Genomic DNA, 24,718 nt, shown 5'->3' with positions numbered 1-24,718 from the left:
TCAAATTGTGTATTCTGGGCATGGGAATGTTGTTTTCTGCTCGACTTTAGAAGGCATTTCATTGCACAAGTTCGTGATACTCAGCCCCGCTCAAGTTATAAAGTCCGCTAACCGCATGATTGTATGGTTTAAACATCAAATTAATATAGAAGGTATCTTTGATATTTAATACAACATTCATTTATTTCTTATTTTAATGTTATCCTTGGTGATCTTGATAGTGAAACTCTATTTGCGCAGGTTCATATAATACTATCTTGATCAATCTATTTTCAGCCAATGGCTTGAAATTATGATTTTTTCTAATGATATGTTGTAATCAGGTAAGTATAAAACTTCTATCAATATTTGTTATGGTTTGTAGGGCTTCTTGGACTCCTGCAAGAACTCTGAGTAAATGTGAGTAATGTCTCGTGAAGAAGAAATTAATGCCATTGTCTATTGCATGATTGGTGCAGATAAACATTATTGAAGGAGCATCAAACATTATTGCGGTTTATCTCTGTATAAATGGCTGATACCTTGAATAAGCAACAGTTTATCAACAGTTGAACCAGACCAAGGTAGACTGGATTGACCAACCAAACCAGACCGGATTGGAAGTAACCAAACTGGACCGAATCGGCCTACACTACACCAAACCAAGTGTCGGGGGGTTTGAATATTTTAGTCCAGTTTAAATTTTTTTTACATCAACCCTATGTGTGATTAACTATAAACTAAGGTAACCAATTTAGGTTAGTTAGCTCACTAATTCGCTTAAATAATTGTTGAAAATTCGAATCACGTCCTGTACATCCAACAATCTATTTGCCCGCAGCAAACCCTTAATGGAGCTCAGATTCGTAGTCCTTGACCTATTGGATTGGAAGATGCTATGGAAAAACAAATAAATAAATATAAGCTAAGGTAACCATATCCTTCTTGATTCGAATGCAAAAATATTCTCATTAATATAATAAGCAAGATCAGATATCATATTCCGGTGCTCATTGATTTAATTAGGGGCCATAAAGTGTTCGGGACCTAGCCGGGTCTTTAGGCCGGGCAGGGCCATGCACACCTCTAGTTCATGGTTGAAAATGGTAGATTATTCTAATTACTGGTTGTTTGTTGAAATAGCATTGCGCAAGGTGTTTTACTTTTAATCCAACGGGTATTACAACTTTAGGTGAGGTCACTATCGAATGCCAAAAGCCTAAACCACACCTATTTGGGTCTGATTTCAATTCCACTGTTTTAGGAAGATTGATTTCTCATGTTATTTCACTTCCTTTGTCAGTATAATAAGGCAGCACCTTCTGATAATCGTGACAATCGTTGCAAGCTTAACTCTTTTTGCCTTTGTTTGTTGTTGCCGGCACAAGAGCTTGTGCCGTTGTCGGAGCAAGACCCCTCAAGGTTGCTGTTGGCTCCGCCGCCTCCTCAATGTACTTTTGAATTTCGTGGAACAATGAACACGCCCATTATTGGTTAGTTTTCTTCCTTTTATTCCTCTCGTCCTTCACTTCATTGAGTTCTGAGGACTTTTTTCACTTGTTTCAGCTACGTTTTCCTTTTTTTTTTCCCCTAGCTACCTTACTTTGATGATTTGTCATAAACATATTTTTCTTCTATTTTCGAAGTTGATGTTTGAACTTTGTAAACTATGATCGGAAATTAACAAATTAAGGGTAGGTACCGGCTTGTGTCTATGTTTTTTTTTTTAATTTTAATTTTTGTTTTTTTTTTTCTTAGTTGTCCCTTCATTCTAAAACCATTATTGTGTGAATGTATTGAAGATCCGTTGCAGGGAGACTTCCCCGAAGTGATTGAGGAGTATTTGGAGCATGGCTGTATGAAATGTATTGCCTTCAATCGCCGCGGTACCCTTCTTGCCGGTAAACACACTAACGAAAATTTGTCTTCTTGTTTGGCAATGCAATTTTTGTAATTTTTTTTTAAAAAACACAGCCTAATACTCTTATTTTATACATGAATTGCCTTTACAAATGAACTGTTTGTCACTTTTGAATGGCACTTTTGTGATCAAGTAACTTTCCTCTAGTTGTTCAGAAGAATAGAATAACATGTTTCAACTTATGTTGGGGTGAGATATAGTAGTCATTGGATTTAAGGGTGGAGAATCTATGCTTAATTTTAGTAGTTTGGCTTGTTTGTAATTCAAGTTATTGGCTTGAAATAATTGGTAGGACTTTAGGAGTGCATTTTGCTTTGCAACTGGTAACTTTGTGTTGAGAACTTATATTATTGGTAACCCTCTTTATATGGATTAATTACATAATTAAAGACAACCTTAGGACATATTTGCAGATTAATACCCATGTAATTATGGCTGTAATGCCTGTGTGGTCTAATTTACACATAGAAAGTAAAGAAAGAAAGAAAAATAGATTAGGTTTCCACCTAATAATCCTAATATGCTCAAGTGCAATGCCCACTGCTAAGCAGCAACTTTTCCTAATATGCCAGAATTTCAGCAGTTTCTTTGCTCTCTAGAACTCATGGTGGGATGCTAGGATCCAGGAGATGAAGGAGGTAGTTCAGTACTATTAGCGTGGGTGCTATGTCTAGGGATCCTGGTGGGTTGTTAGGAATTAGGATCCAATTGAAATATATGGAATTTTAGTATAAAAATGCCTGTATGGGATCCACAGGAGGGTTTATAAGGCCTTGGGTTCTCTAATTGTGAATTTGTGATAGCTAATTTTTGGGGCGTTGTTCTTCAATGGTTGTTATTAGATGATTTAGATCTACCCTCAAAATTAGGAAAAATTTTCCTGACCAAAGTTACCTTTCTTGTCACTGGTTAACCAAACACAATTTATTAATAAAATTGAAACTTTTTTTTACTCCATTGCAATTAGTGTGTTTTTCTTAAGAGCCTTCCTGATATAATTTTTAGAATGTTAGTTTCTGTGAACATATGGTGTGTGGAACATTTGTAGAGTATCATGGCTTCAGGATTGTCTGATGGTAATGTCTTGTTTAAAGTTTAAACTTCTATTGATGATTGGCTTTTGTTATATTAACTGCTTCTTGGGATACCATTAATAGTGTGTTTAAAATATCAAATTTATTTGACCTACCTCCACTATTAGAAAAAAAAAAAAGCAAGCTGTATAACGATTAGATTGTCAGCTAACTAAGTTAGTTGTTAATTTGTATTTTACACTTTAAAGTTCCTAATTTTTCATACCATTCAGTAAGGGAAGAGGTGCATCGGCTATAATTATTTGCAGGCTGTAATGTTTGTTCTGGTTTAATCTATTATTATTATTATTGTTGTTGTTGTTGGTTTTGGTAAATATTACCACTACTGCTGAACTTTTATGGCATGTTTGGTTGGGGGTAAAGCAAATTTATACATGAAAGTGGTGGCACAATTATTACTAGTTGGAGATACTATGTGCAATCAACTTACGTGCTCGTTATTATTTATTTTTTTAATTGAATCAGCTGGGTGCAATGATGGAAGTTGTGTTGTCTGGGATTTTGAAACCCGGGGAGTTGCTAAAGAGCTTCGGGATAATGAATGTTCTTCTCCCATAACCAGTGTCTGTTGGTCAAAGTGTGGTAATCGAATTCTTGTATCTGCCGCCGACAAGTCGTTATCATTATGGGATGTTTTGAGCGGTAATAGAATGACAAGAATAGTCTTGCAACAAACCTCTCTACAAGCCCGTCTTCATCCAGGTTCCTCTATGCCGTCTCTATGCTTAGCATGCCCTCTCTGGTGTGCTCCAATGGTTGTTGATTTGAATACAGGCAACACAACTTCACTTAAAGTTTCTGTCTCAGAGATATCTAATGGACCAAACCTTCCATCGCTTAACAAGTGTTCTGATGGAATTACCTCCTTCACACCAACTGCTGCTTGCTTTAGTAAGTATGGCAGTCTGGTTTATGTGGGGAACTCAAAAGGGGAAATTCTTGTAATTGATCATAAAGATGGTGAAGTGCGTGCCATGGTTCCTATCTCTGGTGGTTCTGTAGTGAAGAACATTGTGTTCAGCAGGAATGGACAGTATCTACTTACAAACTCAAATGATCGAGTAATCAGGATCTATGAAAATCTTCTTCCCTTGAAAGAGGAAGTAAGGGCACTTGATGACCTTAATAAGAACTTCAACGATCTTGATGGAGTTGAGAAGTTGAAGGCTGTAGGAACAAAATGCTTAACTTTATTTCGGGAATTTCAAGATTCAATTACAAAGGTGCACTGGAAAGCGCCATGTTTCAGTGGTGATGGTGAGTGGGTTGTCGGGGGTTCTGCTAGTAAAGGAGAACACAAGATTTACATTTGGGATAGGGTCGGGCATCTTGTGAAATTCCTTGAAGGGCCTAAGGAAGCTCTTATTGATTTAGCATGGCATCCTGTACGTCCTATTGTTGTATCTGTTTCTTTGAATGGAATAGTTTACATTTGGGCTAAAGATTACACTGAGAATTGGAGTGCATTTGCTCCCGATTTCAAAGAGCTTGAGGAAAATGAGGAGTATGTAGAGCGAGAAGATGAATTTGATTTGATTCCTGAAACCGAGAAGGTAAGAGGTTGCTAGATTATTGGTCATGCTGGCCTTCTCTTTCGTTTTTCTTCTCCTTTTGTTTAGTCCTTAGTTCATATGCACGTAGGTAAAAGGTTCTGATGTTAATGAAGATGAAGAAGTTGACATTGTAACGGTGGAGGAAGATGCTGCTTTCAGCGACTCTGATATGTCTCAAGAAGAGTTATGCTTCTTGCCTGCAACTCCCAGTTGTGATGTTCCTGAACAAGATAAGTGTCTAGAAAGTTCTTCAAAGCTAGTGGACAGTACCAACACTGGATCCCCACTTTCAGAAGAAGCTGGGCCAAATGGACATATGCCGAATCAAGCCTCGAGTCCAGTTGAAGGTAAAATCGTCCCTTATGCTTGTAGATGTGTATTTTAGATTGCTTAAAATTGCTATTTCGACAAGCAGTTAAAATTTATTTCGTCTCATTTCATTTAGCTATTGTCTTGAAATTTTGAACCCCGCTAGTGTAAACTACCTAGACTTTTGCATTTTAGGAATTTGGCACTTAAATTTTCTTTTGCAGATGATGTTGGGGGTGAACGAGTTAAAAGAAAACGGAAACCTTCTGAGAAGGTGTTGGAGTTACAGGCAGAAAAAATAAAGAAACCATTAAAACCTAGCAAATCCTCTAAACCTAGAGGCAAATCTTTGGTTGATCAGGATAATAGTAATGGTTTTGACGGTGTTGAACTTACAGATGAATAATAGCAGATTGCAATTTCTTCTGTGTTGGAAAAAAAGACATTGTACTATAGTTTACTTACTTTTCATATCCAGGATCCTGACAAGAGAAAGTTAATGGTTAGAAATCACATAGTATGGATTGGTCACGTGAATGTTTTATTGAATTGATCTTGGAACTAAACGTTTTTGTATAGTTGAACTAATTTAGTTAGTTTCAGAACTAGTTGGGTTTATTGGTTTTAATCGTAATGCACAAGTGCCATTTCCGTAGTATGTGGATTGACTCCGGTAAGCTACATTTCTGACCATTTTTAGCCAACTTGTAGAGTTGTAGCCTATTTAAAACATGAATGTTTTATTATTATTATTTAGATATGACGAGTCTGTCATTTAGATGTGCTGTGTTAATCACCTTTGTTCCTAAAGCTTTTGTAGTACTCTGTCACATGTATATTGTATAGATCTAATATTGCAAATGTTGCCTATGATTAACATACATAGGTGATGACTGATGACTGACTAATTAAATCAATGAGCACCGGAATATGATATCCGATCTTGCTTATTATATTAATGAGAATATTTTTGCATTCGAATCAAGAAGGATATGGTTACTTTAGCTTATATTTATTTATTTGTTTTTTCATAGTATCTTCCAATCCGATAGGTAAAGGACTACGAATCTGAGCTCCATTAAGGGTTTGCTGCAGGCAAATAGATTGTTGCATATACAGGACGTGATTCGAATTTTTAACAATTATTTAAGCGAATTAGTGAGCTAATTACTAAACTAACCTAAATTGGTTACCTTGGCAATAATCACAAATAGGGTTGATTTAAAAAAAATTAAATTGGACTAAAATATTCAAATTTTTGACATTTGTTTAAGCAAACCATTAAAGCAAATTACTAATGAGCTAACCATTAGATCCAACTTGTTTGTGTAGAAGACGATTTTGAAGCCTGCAACCTCGTGATTGTGGACTTGAACTGGGCTTGAGGCCCTGTAGACATTTTGAAAAATTGGCCCTCTTTTTGAACAAAAACAAAAAGAAAAATTGGGCCTTTTAGATTTGGGGTGTTTCGGAAACTGCGAACCAGTTGCCATGGATGGATTGATGGGGAGGATAGCTACTATAACCCAAGGCAACCTACTTAGGCAAAAAGCAAGCCCTGAACACCAAAATTCAGCTCTAGCACCAATACTAAGCTTCCAATTGAGCTTCCAACACATCCAATAGCTTCATATCACATATGTACATACACCTAGGACATTTTTCACATACACATACCCAATACTTAATACCAACACACTTAATCAATGAAATAGTTAGGGTTCTAGAATTCTCACCTTATCCAAACGTCAAATAAGTAAGAGTGAATGTTTTCCTTAAGCTAATCGGGTCCTAATAAATCAAAGAAGCAAAATCTCAACACCACTCTAAAAATTTTTGAAAATTTTGGGAAAAGAGAAGCTGAGAATGAAAATGGAAGTTTCTTACCAAATTATTCACCGGGCTTTGTAGAGATCGACGCTGCGGATATGTGGCCGCAAATGGTGTAGCGATTGGAGCTCGAAGCAGAAAATTATGGAGGATTGAATGGAAGACAATGGTTTATTATTGCTCCTCCACCCCAATTGTGTTTCCCCAGCGTGTTTAGCTTATGGGAAGAGAAGAGAGTTGAGCTCTCTTGAGTTTTATGAGACTTGGGTTGGGCCTTGGGCCCGGTTCGGCCCGTTTCGCCTAATTTTGGACTAAATTTTTTAAAATTGGTGTCAAATTTCTTATTTTAATTAGCTTTATCTGATTTTACTATAAAATTTACATTTCTAATTTCTTTTATTAAAAATTAATTTATTGATTAATTTTACACTAATTTTATGTGGTTTACATAATTCATATATAAACATATGAGTCTTTCTTATCTTTAATGGATTAATATGAAAAAATATCATATTCATTTGTGTATTTTTTTTAATGAGCCTAATTGTTGGTTTTTGTAAGGAATTGATTTGATCTTTTATATGAATCACATTTTTTTAAATCTTTATTTTGAATGACATGACATTTATGGATTCTATTTCTCTATTTTTGTGCCACTAATCTAGACCATCTCCTTTAAGATAAATCATATTGATAATGATTCTTTAACAACTAATTTTTCCATTGATTCATTAGAGAATTGGGAGTTCTTGGATATAAATTTAAAATCAAATATTTTTGTATTTCAAAAAATTAATCTTTTATTTATTTCATTCTTAAGAAAAAGGGATTTTCGATGATATGCAAAATCAGATTTTAACTTATATATGTTAATAACTTGGGTTTCAGATAATTTAAAAAAAATATGCTTGTGACAATGACGATAAGTCACAAAATTTATGAGAATTCGTATTCCTAAGATCATATAATCTCTTGAGAAGCAAAATAAAGTAAATTAGACTTTTATTTGTTTGATCTAAATAAAAAATAATAGAATATAATAAAATTATTTTATTTATTTATAAGAATTTAATATTAATATATAAATATAAATCATATTAGATTTCACATTATTCTGTTTCATATATCATATATATAAATAGATATGAAACAGAATAATATAAATTTAAAAAATAATAAGATTAATATAGAAAAACTATTCTATATTAATGAACTATCTCTCCACGGATTATGAAAAACTTTCCACTAGAAATATTCTAGTTATTGCTTCGACTTATATTCCCCAAAAAGTGGATCTCATTCTAATAGCTCCAAATAAATTAAATACATGAGAGGGCTTTGAACTATAAAGGATTAGGCGTGCAAATAAAAAAATAAAAAAAATATAGATATTGAAATTTAAACCTTTTTTTTACATGAAAACTTAGAAATATATAATATTCTCTATTATATATGATATGATTTTATAGTAATATTAATTATATTATATATTAATATTTTTGAATATGTGAAAATTTTAAATTATTGAATGAATATAGAAATTTTATTTGGAATATTTTAAAATTTTCTTTTATATATATATATATATATATATATATATATATATATATATATATATTATTAGAACTGTTCTAATAGAATACCATATAAAAAAGAGATATTAGATAGAGATTTTAGGGATCTAAAATTTAAAATTTGATTTTTGTTAGTTATGTATTAACACAAATAGAATGTCAATTTTGAGAATATTAACTCTAGTTTTTAATTAAAAAAGAAATATAGTAAAACATCTGATTTTTTTACATGAAATGAATATATCTATAAATCTCAAACTTTCTTTTAGGTTATGAGATAATAATTATGAAATAATAAAAAGATAATAAGATATGACAAAACCTATACCCAAAATTGATTTGCCTAAAAATTGACGTATTGGTTCATGTAAACATGCTCGTAAAATACCAAAGGGCGTTATTCATGTTCAAACTAGTTTCAATAATACCATTGTCACTGTTACCAATGTACGGGGTCGAATAATTTTGTGGTCCTCTGCAGATACTTGTGGATTCAAAGATACGCGAAGAAAAACACCATTTACCGCCCAAACCGTAACAGAAAATGTTATTTGAACAGTAGCGAATCAAGGCATGTAATAAACAGAAGTCATGATAAAGGGTCCTAATCTCGAAAGAGATGCGGCATTAAGAACTATTCGTAGAAGTGGCATACTCTTAAATTTTGATAGGTGTAATTGTCGTGACTCGCCAGTAAAAATTTTTTTTAACTTGCAATAAAAAAAAAGAATTCTTTTTTTTTCCTAAGTTATTTTGATTTAATTCTCTGTAAATGCAAAAAAAGTGTTTATGTAGAAATTTTTTTGTGCGAATATATTCTTTTTTTTAGACTTTTTTTATTCTTTAATTAATTGAATTGGTTTAATATTATAGTGAATTGAAATTGATAAGGAGTTCGCCAATAATGCTCAAAGATGGACTTGTTTTAAGTGCCTATTTATTTTCTATCGGTATCTATAGATTTATCACGAGCCGAAATATGGTTAGAGTCCTTATGTGTCTTGAACTTATACTGAATACAGTTAATATAAATTTCGTAACCTTTTCTGATTTTTTTTATAGTTGCCAATTAAAGAAAAATATTTTCTCTATTTCTGTTATTGCCATTGCAGCCGCTGAAGCTGCTACCGGTAAGCTGCTATAGTGAACTTGGTAGACACGCTTTTCTTAAGAAGCAGTGCTAGAACATCTCGATTCGAGTTCGAGTGGCGGCATTGCATCTTTTACTCTAACAGAGTAAGTCCTAAAATGAATTCAATTTCTGATTTATATTCCTAGTATTAGTTATTGGGACACCTTATATTTATGATATTTTCAACTTTAGAGCATATATTAATTTATATATCATTTCTGGTTGTATCAATTATAATTTCAATTCATTTGATAACTCTATTAGTCAATGAAATGTTAGAATTTCATGATTCGTCCAAAAATGGTATGATAATAAGCTTTTTCTATATGAAATCTTAGGTCTAATTACTTCGTGTAATTTACAGGTCTGCGAATTTATGAATATATTAAGCCTAAATCGGTAAAAGAACTAAATTTTAGTCTATAAATTCTGTATTGTAATTCTATTTTGTATAATAAAAAATTTAAGAAAAATGATTAAACCATTGATTCTTTCGAATCTTTTTCTACCGTATTTAGAGAATTCCTTGTACTGCAGTATTAGTTAGTTATAGTATATATAGTGAAAAAGACTATTTTACTTTGCGTTTTTTCAACCCAATAGATTAGAGCAACATGATTATGTCACTGTTTTTATATTTTCATGTCCTACAATTAAAATAATTAATAATTTTTTATTATTGTAATATAAGAAAAATAGTTGGAGAATATTAAGAATAGTAAAAATCAAAATAGGAAAAACGAGATTCTAGGATTTTAAGAGAGATTTATTTTTTATCTTTTCCTAGAGTTCGATTATTTTTTTATTGTAGCAAAATATCGAAATAGAAAAATATTATCTTAACGAATTGATAGCGGGAATCGAACTCGCATTTTTTTCTTGGCAAAGAAAAATTTTACCATTCAACTATATTTGCATTTTTTAGTTGTATATATTTGATACGTAATATATCAATTTTATTTGTGCAAAGTTAGATTTGATACTCCATTAGGCATAATTTGAAAGAAAGTCAAAAAATAGAATATATATATATATATATATATATATATATATATAAAAGATTAATTTAGTAATAGTTCTTTCTATTAATACTTATAATATAAAAGGATTAATTGTAAAAATTAGTCGTATAAATAGAATAAATAAATAGAATAGTATTGAATAGTATTCAATTTGAGAATTTTTATAAAGGATTTTGAATAGATTCGAAATTTAATAGATTAATAAAATATATAAATCTAAATATATCACTACCATTGAATATTCAAATTTATTTTTCTATTAAGCCTTTTTTTATTTCGTAGATATGAAATGGGTTATATAAAACTCGCATGCCCAGTAATCCATGTGTGGTATTTAAAATGTCTTCCTAGTTATATCGCAAATCTTTTGGATAAACCTCTTAAAGAATTGAAGGTCTAGTTTCTGCGGTGTGTGATTTAATCAAAATTTTTATTGTACCGATTTGGAACAATAAATTGTCATTTCAATCAATTGATTTTTTTAATAAGTATTTTGATTTGTTTTATCGAGAAGGTTTACGATTCGAGTCCGTATAACCCTACCCTAAGATAATAACAACTCTGTTGTTCCGATGAGAAGAACCTATGATTACCTTTTTCGAAAATTTTCAAACAAATAATTTCAACGAAATCTTTCAATTTTTTATTATACTCTGTTCAACTCTGTATTTCTCTATCAGTAGAGTACATCGAATGTATAGAAATGGCTCTAACAGAGTTTCTGTTATTCGTATTAACAGCTACTCTAGGAGGAATATTTTTATATGACGCTAACGATTTAATAACTATCTTTGTAGCTCCAGAATGTTTCAGTCTATGCTCGTATCTACTTTTTGGATATACCAAGAAAGATGTATGATCTAATGAGGCTATTACGAAATATTTACTCATGGGTGGGGCAAGCTCTTCTATTCTGGTTCATGATTTCTCTTGGCTCTATGGTTCATCCGGGGTAGAGATCGAGCTTCAAGAAGTAGTGGATGGTCTCATTAATATACAAATGTATAACTCCCTAGGAATCTCAATTGCGCTTATATTCATCACTATAGAAATTGGGTTCAAGCTTTCCCCAGCCCCTTCTCATCAATGAACTCCTGATGTATACGAAAGAGTGTGGTTCGTTCGATAAATTCCTACCTCTATATCTATTTCTGAGATGTTTGAATTTTTTAAAACTCCATGGACATGCAGAAAAGAAATGTTATTCCCACTCGGATCAAGACATAACTTTACTTGTTCAAATAACAATTAAGGTGGAGCAGAGTCAAGAATAATGAATCCCTTTACGAAAATAGATTCATTTTTCAAGTTCGTTATTACGGATAGTTCCTACAAAGGATCGAACTAATGACGTATACAATACTTAAATTCTCGATGTAAGTGCTACATACATAGTCGATTCTCATCTTTCAGAGACTACGAGTATAATAGGAGCATCCGTCGACAAAAGGATCACCATAAGATATAGGCGCTCAACGGACCTTTTTGAATCCTCTAAAACACCTACTGGATTTCAATTCAATTATTTTTTTGTGCAACTTAGGCTAGGAGATTCATATTTGAATTTGAAAACTAGTACTATGGTTCTTAAAAACTAAGAAATTTGTGTTATTATTAAAAAATTTCGTTGTATTTTTATTCTGATAAGTTTTGTATAATTCAAAACGTTCTCTTCTTCCTCTTCATCTTCTATTACTTCTTCTTCTTCATCTTCTTATTTCATTTTCTCATAATTCTTTTTGGGAAAAAAATTAAACAAAGAAAAAAAAAATATAATGTTGCAAAATCAATAGAAAGAGGAGGAGGAAAAAATGCAGCAACAACAGCAATGATAAAAAGAACGACGAAGAGTTTGTATTGAGAAAATATGAATTTCGATGGACAGTTATTTAATTTTTAAAAAATTATCTAAAATTATTAAATCACCCTTCTTAATTTAACCTATCCTCTTCCTAATCTTCAATCTTTTGCCACGGCCGCCACCCCAATTCCCAACCTACCACCCAAATCCTTCCTCATCTAATCTTCATCCCCAGCTAGCATTATTATCATCGCCGCCATCACCGCTGTCTACTTCTCTTTGCCACCCCCAAATTCTTCTTCATCCAAACCTTGCATAATGTGTGTCATCTTTGTCATCTCCTTTGTGAGGGACAATAACAATGCTGATGACTAACTCAATTATTCTACCCTAAAATCACTACTTGGCCTAGATCTATGGTTTTGTAACAAAGAAATATAAACTTTACCTCCTAAAAAAAAGACCTTTTGTAGAATTTACTATAATTCTATTATTCCATTTTTTTAGTAATTTAATAGAAAGTCCATTAAACTTAAGTTGATCTAGGCCATAAGCAACCTATGTCGGGATAACCCCCCTTTTTGAAATACTTTGATAGTGCTCTTTGATTGTAATAAAAAAAAATCAGAGTACAGAAAATCATCTTCTTATTCTTTCTGTCAAGAAAAAAGATGGTAAATTAATTGATCAAAATATCAGTTAATAAAAAAGCTGAATGCAAACAAATACATGTTGAGTTTTTTAAACAATTTAAATCATTTTTTTAATAAGCATTTTGATTTGTTTTATTTAGAAGGTCTACGATTCGAGTCCGTATAACCCTATTCTAAGATAATAACGACTCTATTGTTCCGATGAGGAGAAGAACCTATGATTAACTTTTTCGAAAAATTTCAAATGAACAATTTCAACGAAATCTTTCAATTTTTTATTTTACTCTGTTCAACTATATGTATTCCTCTATTAGTAGAGTACATCAAATGTATAGAAATGGCTCTAACAGAGTTTCTGTTATTCGTATTAACAGCTACTCTAGGAGGAATATTTTTATATGACGCTAACGATTTAATAACTATCTTTGTAACTCCAGAATGTTTCAGTCTATGCTCGTATCTACTTATTGGATATACCAAGAAAGATGTATGGTCTAATGAGGCTATTACGAAATATTTACTCATGGGTGGGGCAAGCTCTTCTATTCTGGTTCATGGTTTCTCTTGGCTCTATGGTTCATCCGGGGTAGAGATCGAGCTTCAAGAAGTAGTGGATGGTCTCATTATTATACAAATGTATAACTCCCTAGGAATCTCAATTGCACTTATATTCATCACTGTAGAAATTGGGTTCAAGCTTTCCCCAGCCCCTTCTCATCAATGAACTCCTGATGTATACGAAGGAGTGTGGTTCGTTCGATAAATTCCTACCTCTATATCTATTTTTGAGATGTTTGAATTTTTCAAAACTCCATGGACATGCAGAAGAGAAACGTTATTCCCACTCGGATCAAGACATAACTTTATTTGATCAAATAGCAATTAAGGTGGAGCAGAGTCAAGAACAACGAATCCCTTTATGAAAATAGATTCATTTTTCAAGTTCGTTATTACGGATAGTTCCTACAAAGGATCGAACTAATGACGTATACAATACTTAAATTCTCGATGTAGGTGCTACATACATAGTCGATTCTCATCTTTCAGAGACTGCGAGTATAATAGGAACATCCGTCGACAAAAGGATCACCATAAGATATAGGCGCTCAACGAACCTTTTTGAATCCTCTAAAACTCCTTCTGGATTTCAATTCAATAATTTTTTTTGTGCAACTTAGGCTAGGGGATTCAGATTTGAATTTGAAAACTAGTAATATGGTTCTTAAAAATTAAGAAATTTATGTGTTATTATTAATAAATTTTGATGTATTTTTATTCTGATAAGTTTTGTATAATTCAAAACGTTCTCTTCCTCTTCTTCATCTTCTATTGCTTCTTCTTCTTCATCTTCTTATTTCATTTTCTCATAATTCTTTTTGAGAGAAAAAAATCAAACAAAGAAAAAAATAATATAATATTGCAAAATCAATAGAAAGAGGAGGAGGAAAAAATGCAGCAACAACAACGGTGATAAAAAGAACGACGAAGAGAATGAAACACGCAAAGAAGACGACGACGAAACGCGAAGAAGAAGGAGGAACGCAAAAAAGAAGGAGAAGAAGAAGAAGCAGCAGCAACAGCAGTAGCAGCAACAGGAGGAGGAGGAGGAGGAGGAGGAGGAGGAGGAGGAGGAGGAGGAGGAGGAGGAGGAGGAGGAATGCGGGATACAAACGTTGGAGGAGGAACGTAAAGAAGAAGAAACACAAAGAAGAGCGACACTATTTCACGCGCGTTATGTAAGTGGGTTTTGTTGGATTATGGTTAACTTGTTTGCCAAAAAAGCTTGTATGTGTAGGAGGATTGTTTTTCTTATTTTTACTTTGAGTTTTAATATACTTTAGTAATTATTATTATTTTCACTTCTCTATTATATTAATAAATAATATTTAAAATTAAAAAAATATTATTTTGATCCACAAACATTTAAAATACTGGCAAATCTATGAAAAAATAAAACAAAATTTGTATTGAGAAAATATGAATTTGGATGGACAATTATTTAATTTTTAAAAAATTATCTAAAATTATTAAATCACCCTTCTTAATTTAACCTATCCTCTTCCTAATCTTCAATCTTTTGCCACGGCCGCCACCCCAATTCCCAACCTAGTACCCAAATCCTTCCTCATCTAATCTTCATCCCCAGCTAGCATTATTATCATCGCCGCCATCACCGCTGTCTACTTCTCTTTGCCACCCCCAAATTCTTCTTCATCCAAACCTTGCATAATGTGTGTCATCTTTGTCATCTCCTTTGTGAGGGACAATAACAATGCTGATGACTAACTCAATTATTCTACCCTAAAATCACTACTTGGCCTAGATCTATGGTTTTGTAACAAAGAAATATAAACTTTACCTCCTAAAAAAAAGACCTTTTGTAGAATTTACTATAATTCTATTATTCCATTTTTTTAGTAATTTAATAGAAAGTCCATTAAACTTAAGTTGATCTAGGCCATAAGCAACCTATGTCGGGATAACCCCCCTTTTTGAAATACTTTGATAGTGCTCTTTGATTGTAATAAAAAAAAATCAGAGTACAGAAAATCATCTTCTTATTCTTTCTGTCAAGAAAAAAGATGGTAAATTAATTGATCAAAATATCAGTTAATAAAAAAGCTGAATGCAAACAAATACATGTTGAGTTTTTTAAACAATTTAAATCATTTTTTTAATAAGCATTTTGATTTGTTTTATTTAGAAGGTCTACGATTCGAGTCCGTATAACCCTATTCTAAGATAATAACGACTCTATTGTTCCGATGAGGAGAAGAACCTATGATTAACTTTTTCGAAAAATTTCAAACGAACAATTTCAACGAAATCTTTCAATTTTTTATTTTACTCTGTTCAACTATATGTATTCCTCTATTAGTAGAGTACATCGAATGTATAGAAATGGCTCTAACAGAGTTTCTGTTATTCGTATTAACAGCTACTCTAGGAGGAATATTTTTATATGACGCTAACGATTTAATAACTATCTTTGTAACTCCAGAATGTTTCAGTCTATGCTCGTATCTACTTATTGGATATACCAAGAAAGATGTATGGTCTAATGAGGCTATTACGAAATATTTACTCATGGGTGGGGCAAGCTCTTCTATTCTGGTTCATGGTTTCTCTTGGCTCTATGGTTCATCCGGGGTAGAGATCGAGCTTCAAGAAGTAGTGGATGGTCTCATTATTATACAAATGTATAACTCCCTAGGAATCTCAATTGCACTTATATTCATCACTGTAGAAATTGGGTTCAAGCTTTCCCCAGCCCCTTCTCATCAATGAACTCCTGATGTATACGAAGGAGTGTGGTTCGTTCGATAAATTCCTACCTCTATATCTATTTTTGAGATGTTTGAATTTTTCAAAACTCCATGGACATGCAGAAGAGAAACGTTATTCCCACTCGGATCAAGACATAACTTTATTTGATCAAATAGCAATTAAGGTGGAGCAGAGTCAAGAACAACGAATCCCTTTATGAAAATAGATTCATTTTTCAAGTTCGTTATTACGGATAGTTCCTACAAAGGATCGAACTAATGACGTATACAATACTTAAATTCTCGATGTAGGTGCTACATACATAGTCGATTCTCATCTTTCAGAGACTGCGAGTATAATAGGAACATCCGTCGACAAAAGGATCACCATAAGATATAGGCGCTCAACGAACCTTTTTGAATCCTCTAAAACTCCTTCTGGATTTCAATTCAATAATTTTTTTTGTGCAACTTAGGCTAGGGGATTCAGATTTGAATTTGAAAACTAGTAATATGGTTCTTAAAAATTAAGAAATTTATGTGTTATTATTAATAAATTTTGATGTATTTTTATTCTGATAAGTTTTGTATAATTCAAAACGTTCTCTTCCTCTTCTTCATCTTCTATTGCTTCTTCTTCTTCATCTTCTTATTTCATTTTCTCATAATTCTTTTTGAGAGAAAAAAATCAAACAAAGAAAAAAATAATATAATATTGCAAAATCAATAGAAAGAGGAGGAGGAAAAAATGCAGCAACAACAACGGTGATAAAAAGAACGACGAAGAGAATGAAACACGCAAAGAAGACGACGACGAAACGCGAAGAAGAAGGAGGAACGCAAAAAAGAAGGAGAAGAAGAAGAAGCAGCAGCAACAGCAGTAGCAGCAACAGGAGGAGGAGGAGGAGGAGGAGGAGGAGGAGGAGGAGGAGGAGGAATGCGGGATACAAACGTTGGAGGAGGAACGTAAAGAAGAAGAAACACAAAGAAGAGCGACACTATTTCACGCGCGTTATGTAAGTGGGTTTTGTTGGATTATGGTTAACTTGTTTGCCAAAAAAGCTTGTATGTGTAGGAGGATTGTTTTTCTTATTTTTACTTTGAGTTTTAATATACTTTAGTAATTATTATTATTTTCACTTCTTTATTATATTAATAAATAATATTTAAAATTAAAAAAATATTATTTTGATCCACAAACATTTAAAATACTGGCAAATCTATGAAAAAATAAAACAAAATTTGTATTGAGAAAATATGAATTTGGATGGACAATTATTTAATTTTTAAAAAATTATCTAAAATTATTAAATCACCCTTCTTAATTTAACCTATCCTCTTCCTAATCTTCAATCTTTTGCCACGGCCGCCACCCCAATTCCCAACCTAGTACCCAAATCCTTCCTCATCTAATCTTCATCCCCAGCTAGCATTATTATCATCGCCGCCATCACCGCTGTCTACTTCTCTTTGCCACCCCCAAATTCTTCTTCATCCAAACCTTGCATAATGTGTGTCATCTTTGTCATCTCCTTTGTGAGGGACAGTAACAATGCTGATGACTAACTCAACAATTCTACCCTATGAATCACTACCTGTCGTGTCTCTATTTGCCAACAATTTGTTATGCCACCAAGATCGACGACGACGGCGACTTCTTTTATGGCACCGCGTAGTGATGCTAAAACCACGGTCGGATCCTTTTATACAAGACAATTGGATCAAATAGGACATAGCTAATCAATTATTTAGTAACATGAAGTCATTGGATTATTAGGGATTTAAGAATTTTTAGAAGTTAAAAACCCACTTGAAATCCCATACAGTTGATGCACTAGAGAATAGTGATTATTAGGAGGGGCATTAAAATTAGTAGCTGTGGCTGCCAACTTGTTTAATGCATGGATGCTTTTTCCCGATGCAAAAGTTTCTGTGTGAAATCAAATGATGGATAATGAATTCACATAAATGCTTTTTCCCGATGGACACGTTATAGTGGTGATAAAGAGAAGAATGCGGTGGCAGCAGTTGTGGTTGGCAGCGGCAGTGGCGGGGTTATTAGCTGCTAATCCTGCTTAGCATGTTTTGTATAACTTTGGAAATCCCAAAACTCCGGTTACGGCCAGAGGTTCAAACCTTTTCATATTTGCATGTTTTGATTGACCAATTGCCGATAAAGTAGGAAAGGAAAATTTGATACATTGTCTATTACGGCACGAAATTTGGACCATGGTTGAAACGCAATGCAATTTCATGTACTTGCACATTAGTGGGGTAATTCAATTGACTTTGCTGCTGAATATAACTTTGGCTTCCTCGTTGTGGTTCATCATGCGTTGACCTGAGCTTCAAAATCTGATTCTGATCGCTTGATCACGGCAAGTAAAACTGTACAATTCCTTGATTTCCTTCTTTCTTTCTTTTCTTTTTTTATTTTTTACTAGTGTATATTCCCGTACCCTGTACGGCATAATACATAAAATTATATAAAAAACTTATTAAAAAATTAAATAATATATATAATAATTATTATAAATATTTTATAAAATTATAATTAAAATCAAACTCTGAGAATTTTAATATTAAAATATTAAAAATAATTAATATTTGTCTTAATTAATTTGAGTTTGTTAAGTGATCATTTCACTCGTCCGCTTAAATAACTATTAGGAGTTAGAATCTCGTCTTGTGTATATAGCAATTCATTAGCTAGCGATAAACCCTTAACAAATGGAGTATCAATACGTGGTTAGACTTAGCAGGAGTTTCCGAATACGCGGGTACCCGACCCATCCATACCCGGATGAAGAGGGTAATAACTTGACTCCAGTCGGGGCAGATTTTGCTCAGGACAGGACATGGTCGGGTTTAGGTATACCCGCCCCAGATATATACATATAAACACTTTTTAAGAATTAGGATTTGCCTCACATCACAGATTCAGTGATTCATAGCTTCAGTCTATACTCTATAGCCATGCAAGATAAACTTAGTCATCCTCATCCAAAATCTTCTTCTTCTCGACTTCTTTACAAAAAACCGCATAGCTCCCGTCATCGTTGTTGCTGTGTCCATCGCCGCCTACCCCTTCACAACTCCCATCTTCCTTCACAACCAGGGACGGACCCATGTTTAATATAGAGGGGGCATTTGCCCCCACAAATTTTTTTTTAAAAAATAAATACTTATATATATATATATGCCACTTATTATATTATATTTGTCTAAAAATAAAATATAAATAGTTCTTTTGTATTTTATGTTAAAAAATATTTTGTTAAACTTAACACATAATAATAATTATATTGTTAAATTTGATTTAGTATGAAAAATAAATAAATAAACTCAAAAAATAGTGATAATTAATTTTATTATATTAGTTAATTAATTAATAATTAAATTAAAACTTAGTTTTTTAATTAAATACAACTTAAATTATTAGTGATTTTTTAAAAATTGTTTAAGATGAAAAAATATATTATCTATATATTAATATATTGTAATTATTTTGGTAAAAAATTTATTTATATTATAAAAATTATAATAAGTAGATTTGACAATTAAATATGAGATAATAAAAAGTAAAATAATTATTTAAAAATATATATAAAAAAATAATAATTAGTCACGTTAAAAACAAAAAAAATCCTTATAAATATTTTTTTGTTATTTTAAATATTATACTATGTGTATTAAATTATATTTTTATCATTTTAAATATTATAATAATGATTGTGTGTATATTTCTAGTTCTTATCATTATGTATTAGATAGTTCTAATTTTAAATTTTGAATATATCTAAACAAATTTGAATATATCTAAACAAATTTTGTAACAATAACTAATTATTGTTACGAAAAAATCATAATTTGTAACAATTTTAAATTTGATATAAATTTTTTTATCACAAATACTCCATTTTCTTGTAGTAATAGCAACTCGTTACCGGCCAATTATTGATTCTTAAATGAAATTCAAATTCATGACGGATTAGTTCTTAACTTGTTGAGTATCGTGGGAAGCAAAAAAAAATATCTATACTTAAATTTTATTATATTTTTGCCCCCGTTACTAAATTTTTTTGGGTCCGTCACTGTTCACAGCTCATGTCATCATCGCTGCTCATCCCGTTACCGTCGTTGTTGAGCCCGTCGCCACCTTTCTCATGCCGAGTCCCTTCTCTCTCTCTCTCTCTCTCTCTCTCTCTCTCTCTCTCTCTCTCTCTCTCTCTCTCTCTCTCTCTCTCTTCCACAGACTCATCACTTAGTCGCTGTCACTATGAGTCCGGACGTTGTCGTTGCAGTTTCATCTGAGTCTGTCACCAAATAAAATAGAACTTTTATTCAAGTTAAAAATAGACATGCATGAGATTATTTTTGCATGTAATTTCTAATTTTTCTCATCCAAATTTGATCTATGTGGTTGAGTATTTTAGTATGGGATTATCGTGGTTTTGTTGCGACACTAATGTGATAAAAGTTTCGATAATTTCATAACTAATATAGACCAGATTATTAAAGTAATAAGAGAAATAACATTCAGATTTGCGCGTAAAATTTATAAGAGGTGATTATCTCAGAAAAATATATATTTATAACCGAAGTAGAAGATTGTTAGGAAATTATTATTTCTTAATATATTTATGGACAATACATATATTAATTATAATCGCAAATGAAGTAATTTCACATTAAATGACTTATATAACATTGATCTCATTTATTGTCATAAATGTTGAATTAAATAAGTCATTATTACTTTTGTTTTGGATAAATGAGATTAAAATCATAGGTACTCTTTTATTTGAGTTTTAGGGTTTAATGAGTGTCACACTCAAATATAAATAATGACTTCAGAATTTTGGTCTCCAAGACATCAAACTCGCCTTAGTAGCTCTTTTCCCATAGTAAAATTATGATTCAGCCCTATCAGAAATACAGAAGGTTTTGGTTGACGAAGATCAAAGAACCACAAGAGGCAAGCTCTCTGATCTCAATCATACTCTCAAATGAAGAGACGCTTCCACGCTCTTAGTTATATTTTTTAATGCTTTAACATGGATGATCTTGAGGTTGAGAAATCCTAAAATTTTCTGCTAAAATAGAAATTTTATTCAATCAAATGATAATAAATAATTTTATTGAATTAAATTATATTAATACGATCATTGGATGATAAAGAATGCTAGAAAAATAAATAAATAATATTTTAAGAGTAGAAATATTAAATTGTCATTTCAATTTACTTTTTTAATCAACGATAATAAATATCTTAAATTAATTAAATTTTTACAAAAATTATACACCTAAAACTATTTCATTTTTTCAAAAATCTTTTGAAAATATAATGGTTCAATGAGAGGTTGACTATTGAGAATTGAATATAATATTTTTAAATTCGTATTTTCAATAAAAAGATGTACTTAGTTCTATCCATTCTAAATAATTCTATATTCACTATTACTTATCCATCTAAATAATTTTAACATTGATAGAATATTATTTTTAGATGCAAAAAATTTAAAATATATTTATTCTATTTCAAAAATTAATATTCATATTTAACTTAGAATTCCAACAAATATGACAAAAAATGTTATATTTTTTAGTTAAAAAATTAAAGTAAAATATTTATAAATATATTTTTGTTCTTTAGCTTTAGATTTTTTAAAAAAATTTGGCAAGTTAATGGAATCTAATCATATTTCTATAACATATATAAGAATGTATATTACGCATAAATAAAAAAAAATTAGGTATAGTCAGAACAAATACATAAATTAAAATAAAATTTAGAAAAATAAGAACCAATAAAATATTGAAGAAAAGAAATATAAATAGAAGAGAAACAAAATTATTAGACAGAAGAGAAATAATTTAATAAATTTTATGTGTATATAAAAGAAGAATAAAAAGAAGATATACAGTACCTTATTTAATTTAACAAGATTTATGGGAATAAACACATAGAATAAGAGAATAAAAATAAAAACAAAAAGAAGCTAAACATCTGAATTAATATAAAAAAATAAAAAATAATAAAATAATGATAATCTATCATAATCTTAATCTTTTAATATAACCTATTCTATCTTATAAAAATCGGATTTCTGCATTTAATGATGAAGCTGACGTGGCATGCTCTGGAGAGTATTTCCCAATTTAATTATTTTAACTCATTCAATACAATTTATTATTATGACTTAGTTATATCAGCTAATTGATTTGTTTAGATATTTAAATATTAATATAATTTATTATAATATTTATTACTTAATTAATTTTACTACATTAATTATAATTTTTTATATTAGTTAATTTATTTATTTATTTATAAAGTCTGAAATAAAATAAATAATTTATTATTTATTCTAATTAAATTCATTAAATTTAATTATACATTATATACGAATTAATAATAATTTATAAATCACTTTATATTATATATGTATTAACGAAATATTATGCATACATGATAAATAAAAATATTTTTAAACATTTTAATTATATTCATTTTAATTATATTGATATTCTTCTAATTCTTATTCATTAACCAATGATTTTATTAGTGGCAAGTTGTTAACCCATTTATATTGACAATAATAATAATTTTATTAGGATAAATATCAAATTCTATTCCTAATATAAAAATATAAAATTTAATTCCTTCCATTTATATTTTACTACTATAAAAGACCATGTATGCTAGAAAAAAATATCATTTGTTTACCAATTACTCTTTTATTTGATAGCTTTTACAACAATTATTTTTCTTCCTATGAGGTGTCGTTGCAAGAAGGCAACTATCGTGGACACAAACTACCACACTATCTAACTTTCGTGCTCATCATTCAGAGCTATATAAGATATGTTATTTATGAAGTATTTATAGACCATGGTGTTATCATGTATGCATAAATAAAAAATATTTCGTATTTAAATTTAAGTTATTTACCTGTTTGTGGTATATTGTAGTGTGAAATTACTTTCAATATGTGTTGTGTAATGATATTATGTTCTAATTTAAGCTTTTACTTTAGAACTGTATTATGATTTTATCTCATTATTTTTTTTTAGATATCAAGTTGACGTATTTTTATTTATTATTATTATTGAAACGTACTTTAGAATTGTATTATGATTTTATCTACTTAATCTACTAAAACTGGGTTTTCTTCCTGTAAGACCCAGAATCTTTGAAAAGTCTTATTATGATCAAGTCTCAAATCATACTGTTATTTATAGCCTTAATTTCGGAAATCACTTTATTAAAGATAATTAAGGCAAGTTTTGATTTATGGGATTTGAAATAAGTTATGATTATTATCCAATTTCACAATTATTGGATTATTTTCTATATTCAGAGTATAAAGTTAGTAGTTGTGAAATAATAAGGATTTCTATATGATTTGAATTAAATAAGTAATATTTTCAATATTAATACTGCTACTTTGAAAAATAAGGGATTTAATTATATTACTCCGAATTATTTGATTTGGATATTTTATTGAAAATAATTTGTGAAATTGGGGAGCAAATAGTATTTTCTATATATAATTAGTGTTGGATTTAATTTGGGTTTCAATTACTATATTACCCCTATTTTTATTTGAAATTACGAAACTACCCCTAACCCTAAAAACCCTAACCCAGTTACCCATTCCCTATAACCCTACAGCCACCAAAACCCTCTCCCAACAATCAGCAGCAGCAACGGCTGCAAAGATGAAAGAAAGAAAGAAATAGAAAGGGAAGCAGGGGAAGGGGGTCTGCCGGAAGAGGAAAGGGGAGATCTGAGAGTGAGGGTTTCGCCACCAGTGGAAGGAGGGAAGCTCGCTGCGCCGCACCGCCGGCAGCATCGCCAAGCTCCCTCACCGTCGCACCATCACGTTGCCACCGATCTGCCGCCGCCATGGCCGTCGCGAAGGAGGGAACCCAGAACAGAGAGGCGCACGAAGAAGAGAAGCTTGCGGCTAGCCTTGTCGCCGCCACTGCTTCCGTGTCTTCCAACGGCGCTACTATCGCCGCCGTGAATCGCGGCCAGGGGGGAGCGAGAGCCCAGGAGAGAGGCGTGTCACACTCTGCTGCGGTCGAGCCAGCCTTGCTGCCTCCGCTGCTGGGGGTTGTTTCCGTCACGGTCGTCGCCAAGAGGGAGAGAGCAGTGCGGGAGGAACAGAATGCGATGGAGGAGAAGCCGGCTCCGCCACTGCTGATCTGCTGCTCTGCAGTGCTTAGCTGAAGCTTCTGCACTGTTGCTGTCGAAGGAGGAGGAAGCCTTGCCATTGTTCTGGTCACCAGGAGCAGTCCGGTGGCTACCGGAACCACCGCCGGGGATGCCGCCGCTTGGCTCAGTCACTTCTCCTTAGTTACGGTAAGAGTTACATTCCGGAACCCTTGAAAATCTGCACTTTGTTATATTTGGGTAGGAATCCTAAGGTTTTGATAACGTAGGGCTGAGTTCGAGTTATGGCATGTCACGGTTAGAGTTGTTGTTGCTGTTACGAGTAGTTGGGGCTGAGGTTGCCTCTGCCGCCAGAGCTGTTGCCGGGGTCGGTTCGAAATCGCAGCTGCTTCGTTTCACTAA

At 31.8% G+C, this 24,718-nt stretch overlaps 2 protein-coding genes and 1 long non-coding RNA gene across 5 annotated transcripts; 2 read left to right on the top strand and 1 right to left on the bottom strand.

Moving 5' to 3' along the window:
- Positions 1–94: 94 nt before the first annotated feature.
- On the top strand, positions 95–5,636 carry LOC148549333 (protein RBL-like). 3 transcript variants are annotated; one of them, XM_088497094.1, is made up of 8 exons: positions 95–152; positions 241–323; positions 459–909; positions 1,368–1,472; positions 1,782–1,880; positions 3,460–4,547; positions 4,636–4,894; positions 5,081–5,636. In XM_088497094.1, exons 4-8 carry the CDS (start codon positions 1,454–1,456, stop codon positions 5,260–5,262), a joined length of 1,647 nt encoding a protein of 548 aa, XP_088353220.1. In that variant the 5' UTR covers positions 95–152; positions 241–323; positions 459–909; positions 1,368–1,453; the 3' UTR covers positions 5,263–5,636. The 3 variants fall into 3 exon arrangements, with proteins under 3 accessions (XP_088353220.1, XP_088353219.1, XP_088353218.1); XM_088497093.1 differs by having other exon boundaries at positions 1,283–1,472; XM_088497092.1 differs by having other exon boundaries at positions 459–1,472.
- Positions 5,637–5,776: 140 nt separating this feature from the next.
- LOC107612378 (uncharacterized) lies at positions 5,777–6,895 on the bottom strand. Its single transcript, XR_001613726.3, has 3 exons — positions 6,744–6,895; positions 6,593–6,647; positions 5,777–6,507 (listed from the first exon to the last, which is right to left on the bottom strand). It is a non-coding gene; the product is annotated as an uncharacterized LOC107612378 (long non-coding RNA).
- A 17,151-nt stretch (positions 6,896–24,046) lies between these two features.
- On the top strand, positions 24,047–24,373 carry LOC148549332 (uncharacterized). Its single transcript, XM_088496594.1, has one exon. It carries the CDS (start codon positions 24,047–24,049, stop codon positions 24,371–24,373), a length of 327 nt encoding a protein of 108 aa, XP_088352720.1.
- The last annotated feature ends 345 nt before the right edge of the window (positions 24,374–24,718 follow it).

The sequence above is a fragment of the Arachis ipaensis genome, chromosome B8 (assembly GCF_059453495.1).
Source record: "Arachis ipaensis isolate K30076 ecotype BB chromosome B8, ASM5945349v1, whole genome shotgun sequence".
Lineage (NCBI taxonomy): Eukaryota > Viridiplantae > Streptophyta > Magnoliopsida > Fabales > Fabaceae > Arachis > Arachis ipaensis.
Note: the sequence above shows the minus strand (reverse complement) of the source record. Positions and strands in the feature narration are given on the sequence as shown.

Bases quoted from the DNA above. Each gene is read 5' to 3' on its own strand.
- LOC148549333 (XM_088497092.1), top strand. From the start codon at position 1,259: ATGTTATTTCACTTCCTTTGTCAGTATAATAAGGCAGCACCTTCTGAT. The intron at 1,881-3,459 runs GTAAACACACTA...TAATTGAATCAG, and splicing joins CCGCGGTACCCTTCTTGCCG to CTGGGTGCAATGATGGAAGT. The intron at 4,895-5,080 runs GTAAAATCGTCC...TTTCTTTTGCAG, and splicing joins AGCCTCGAGTCCAGTTGAAG to ATGATGTTGGGGGTGAACGA.
- LOC148549332 (XM_088496594.1), top strand. From the start codon at position 24,047: ATGGCCGTCGCGAAGGAGGGAACCCAGAACAGAGAGGCGCACGAAGAA.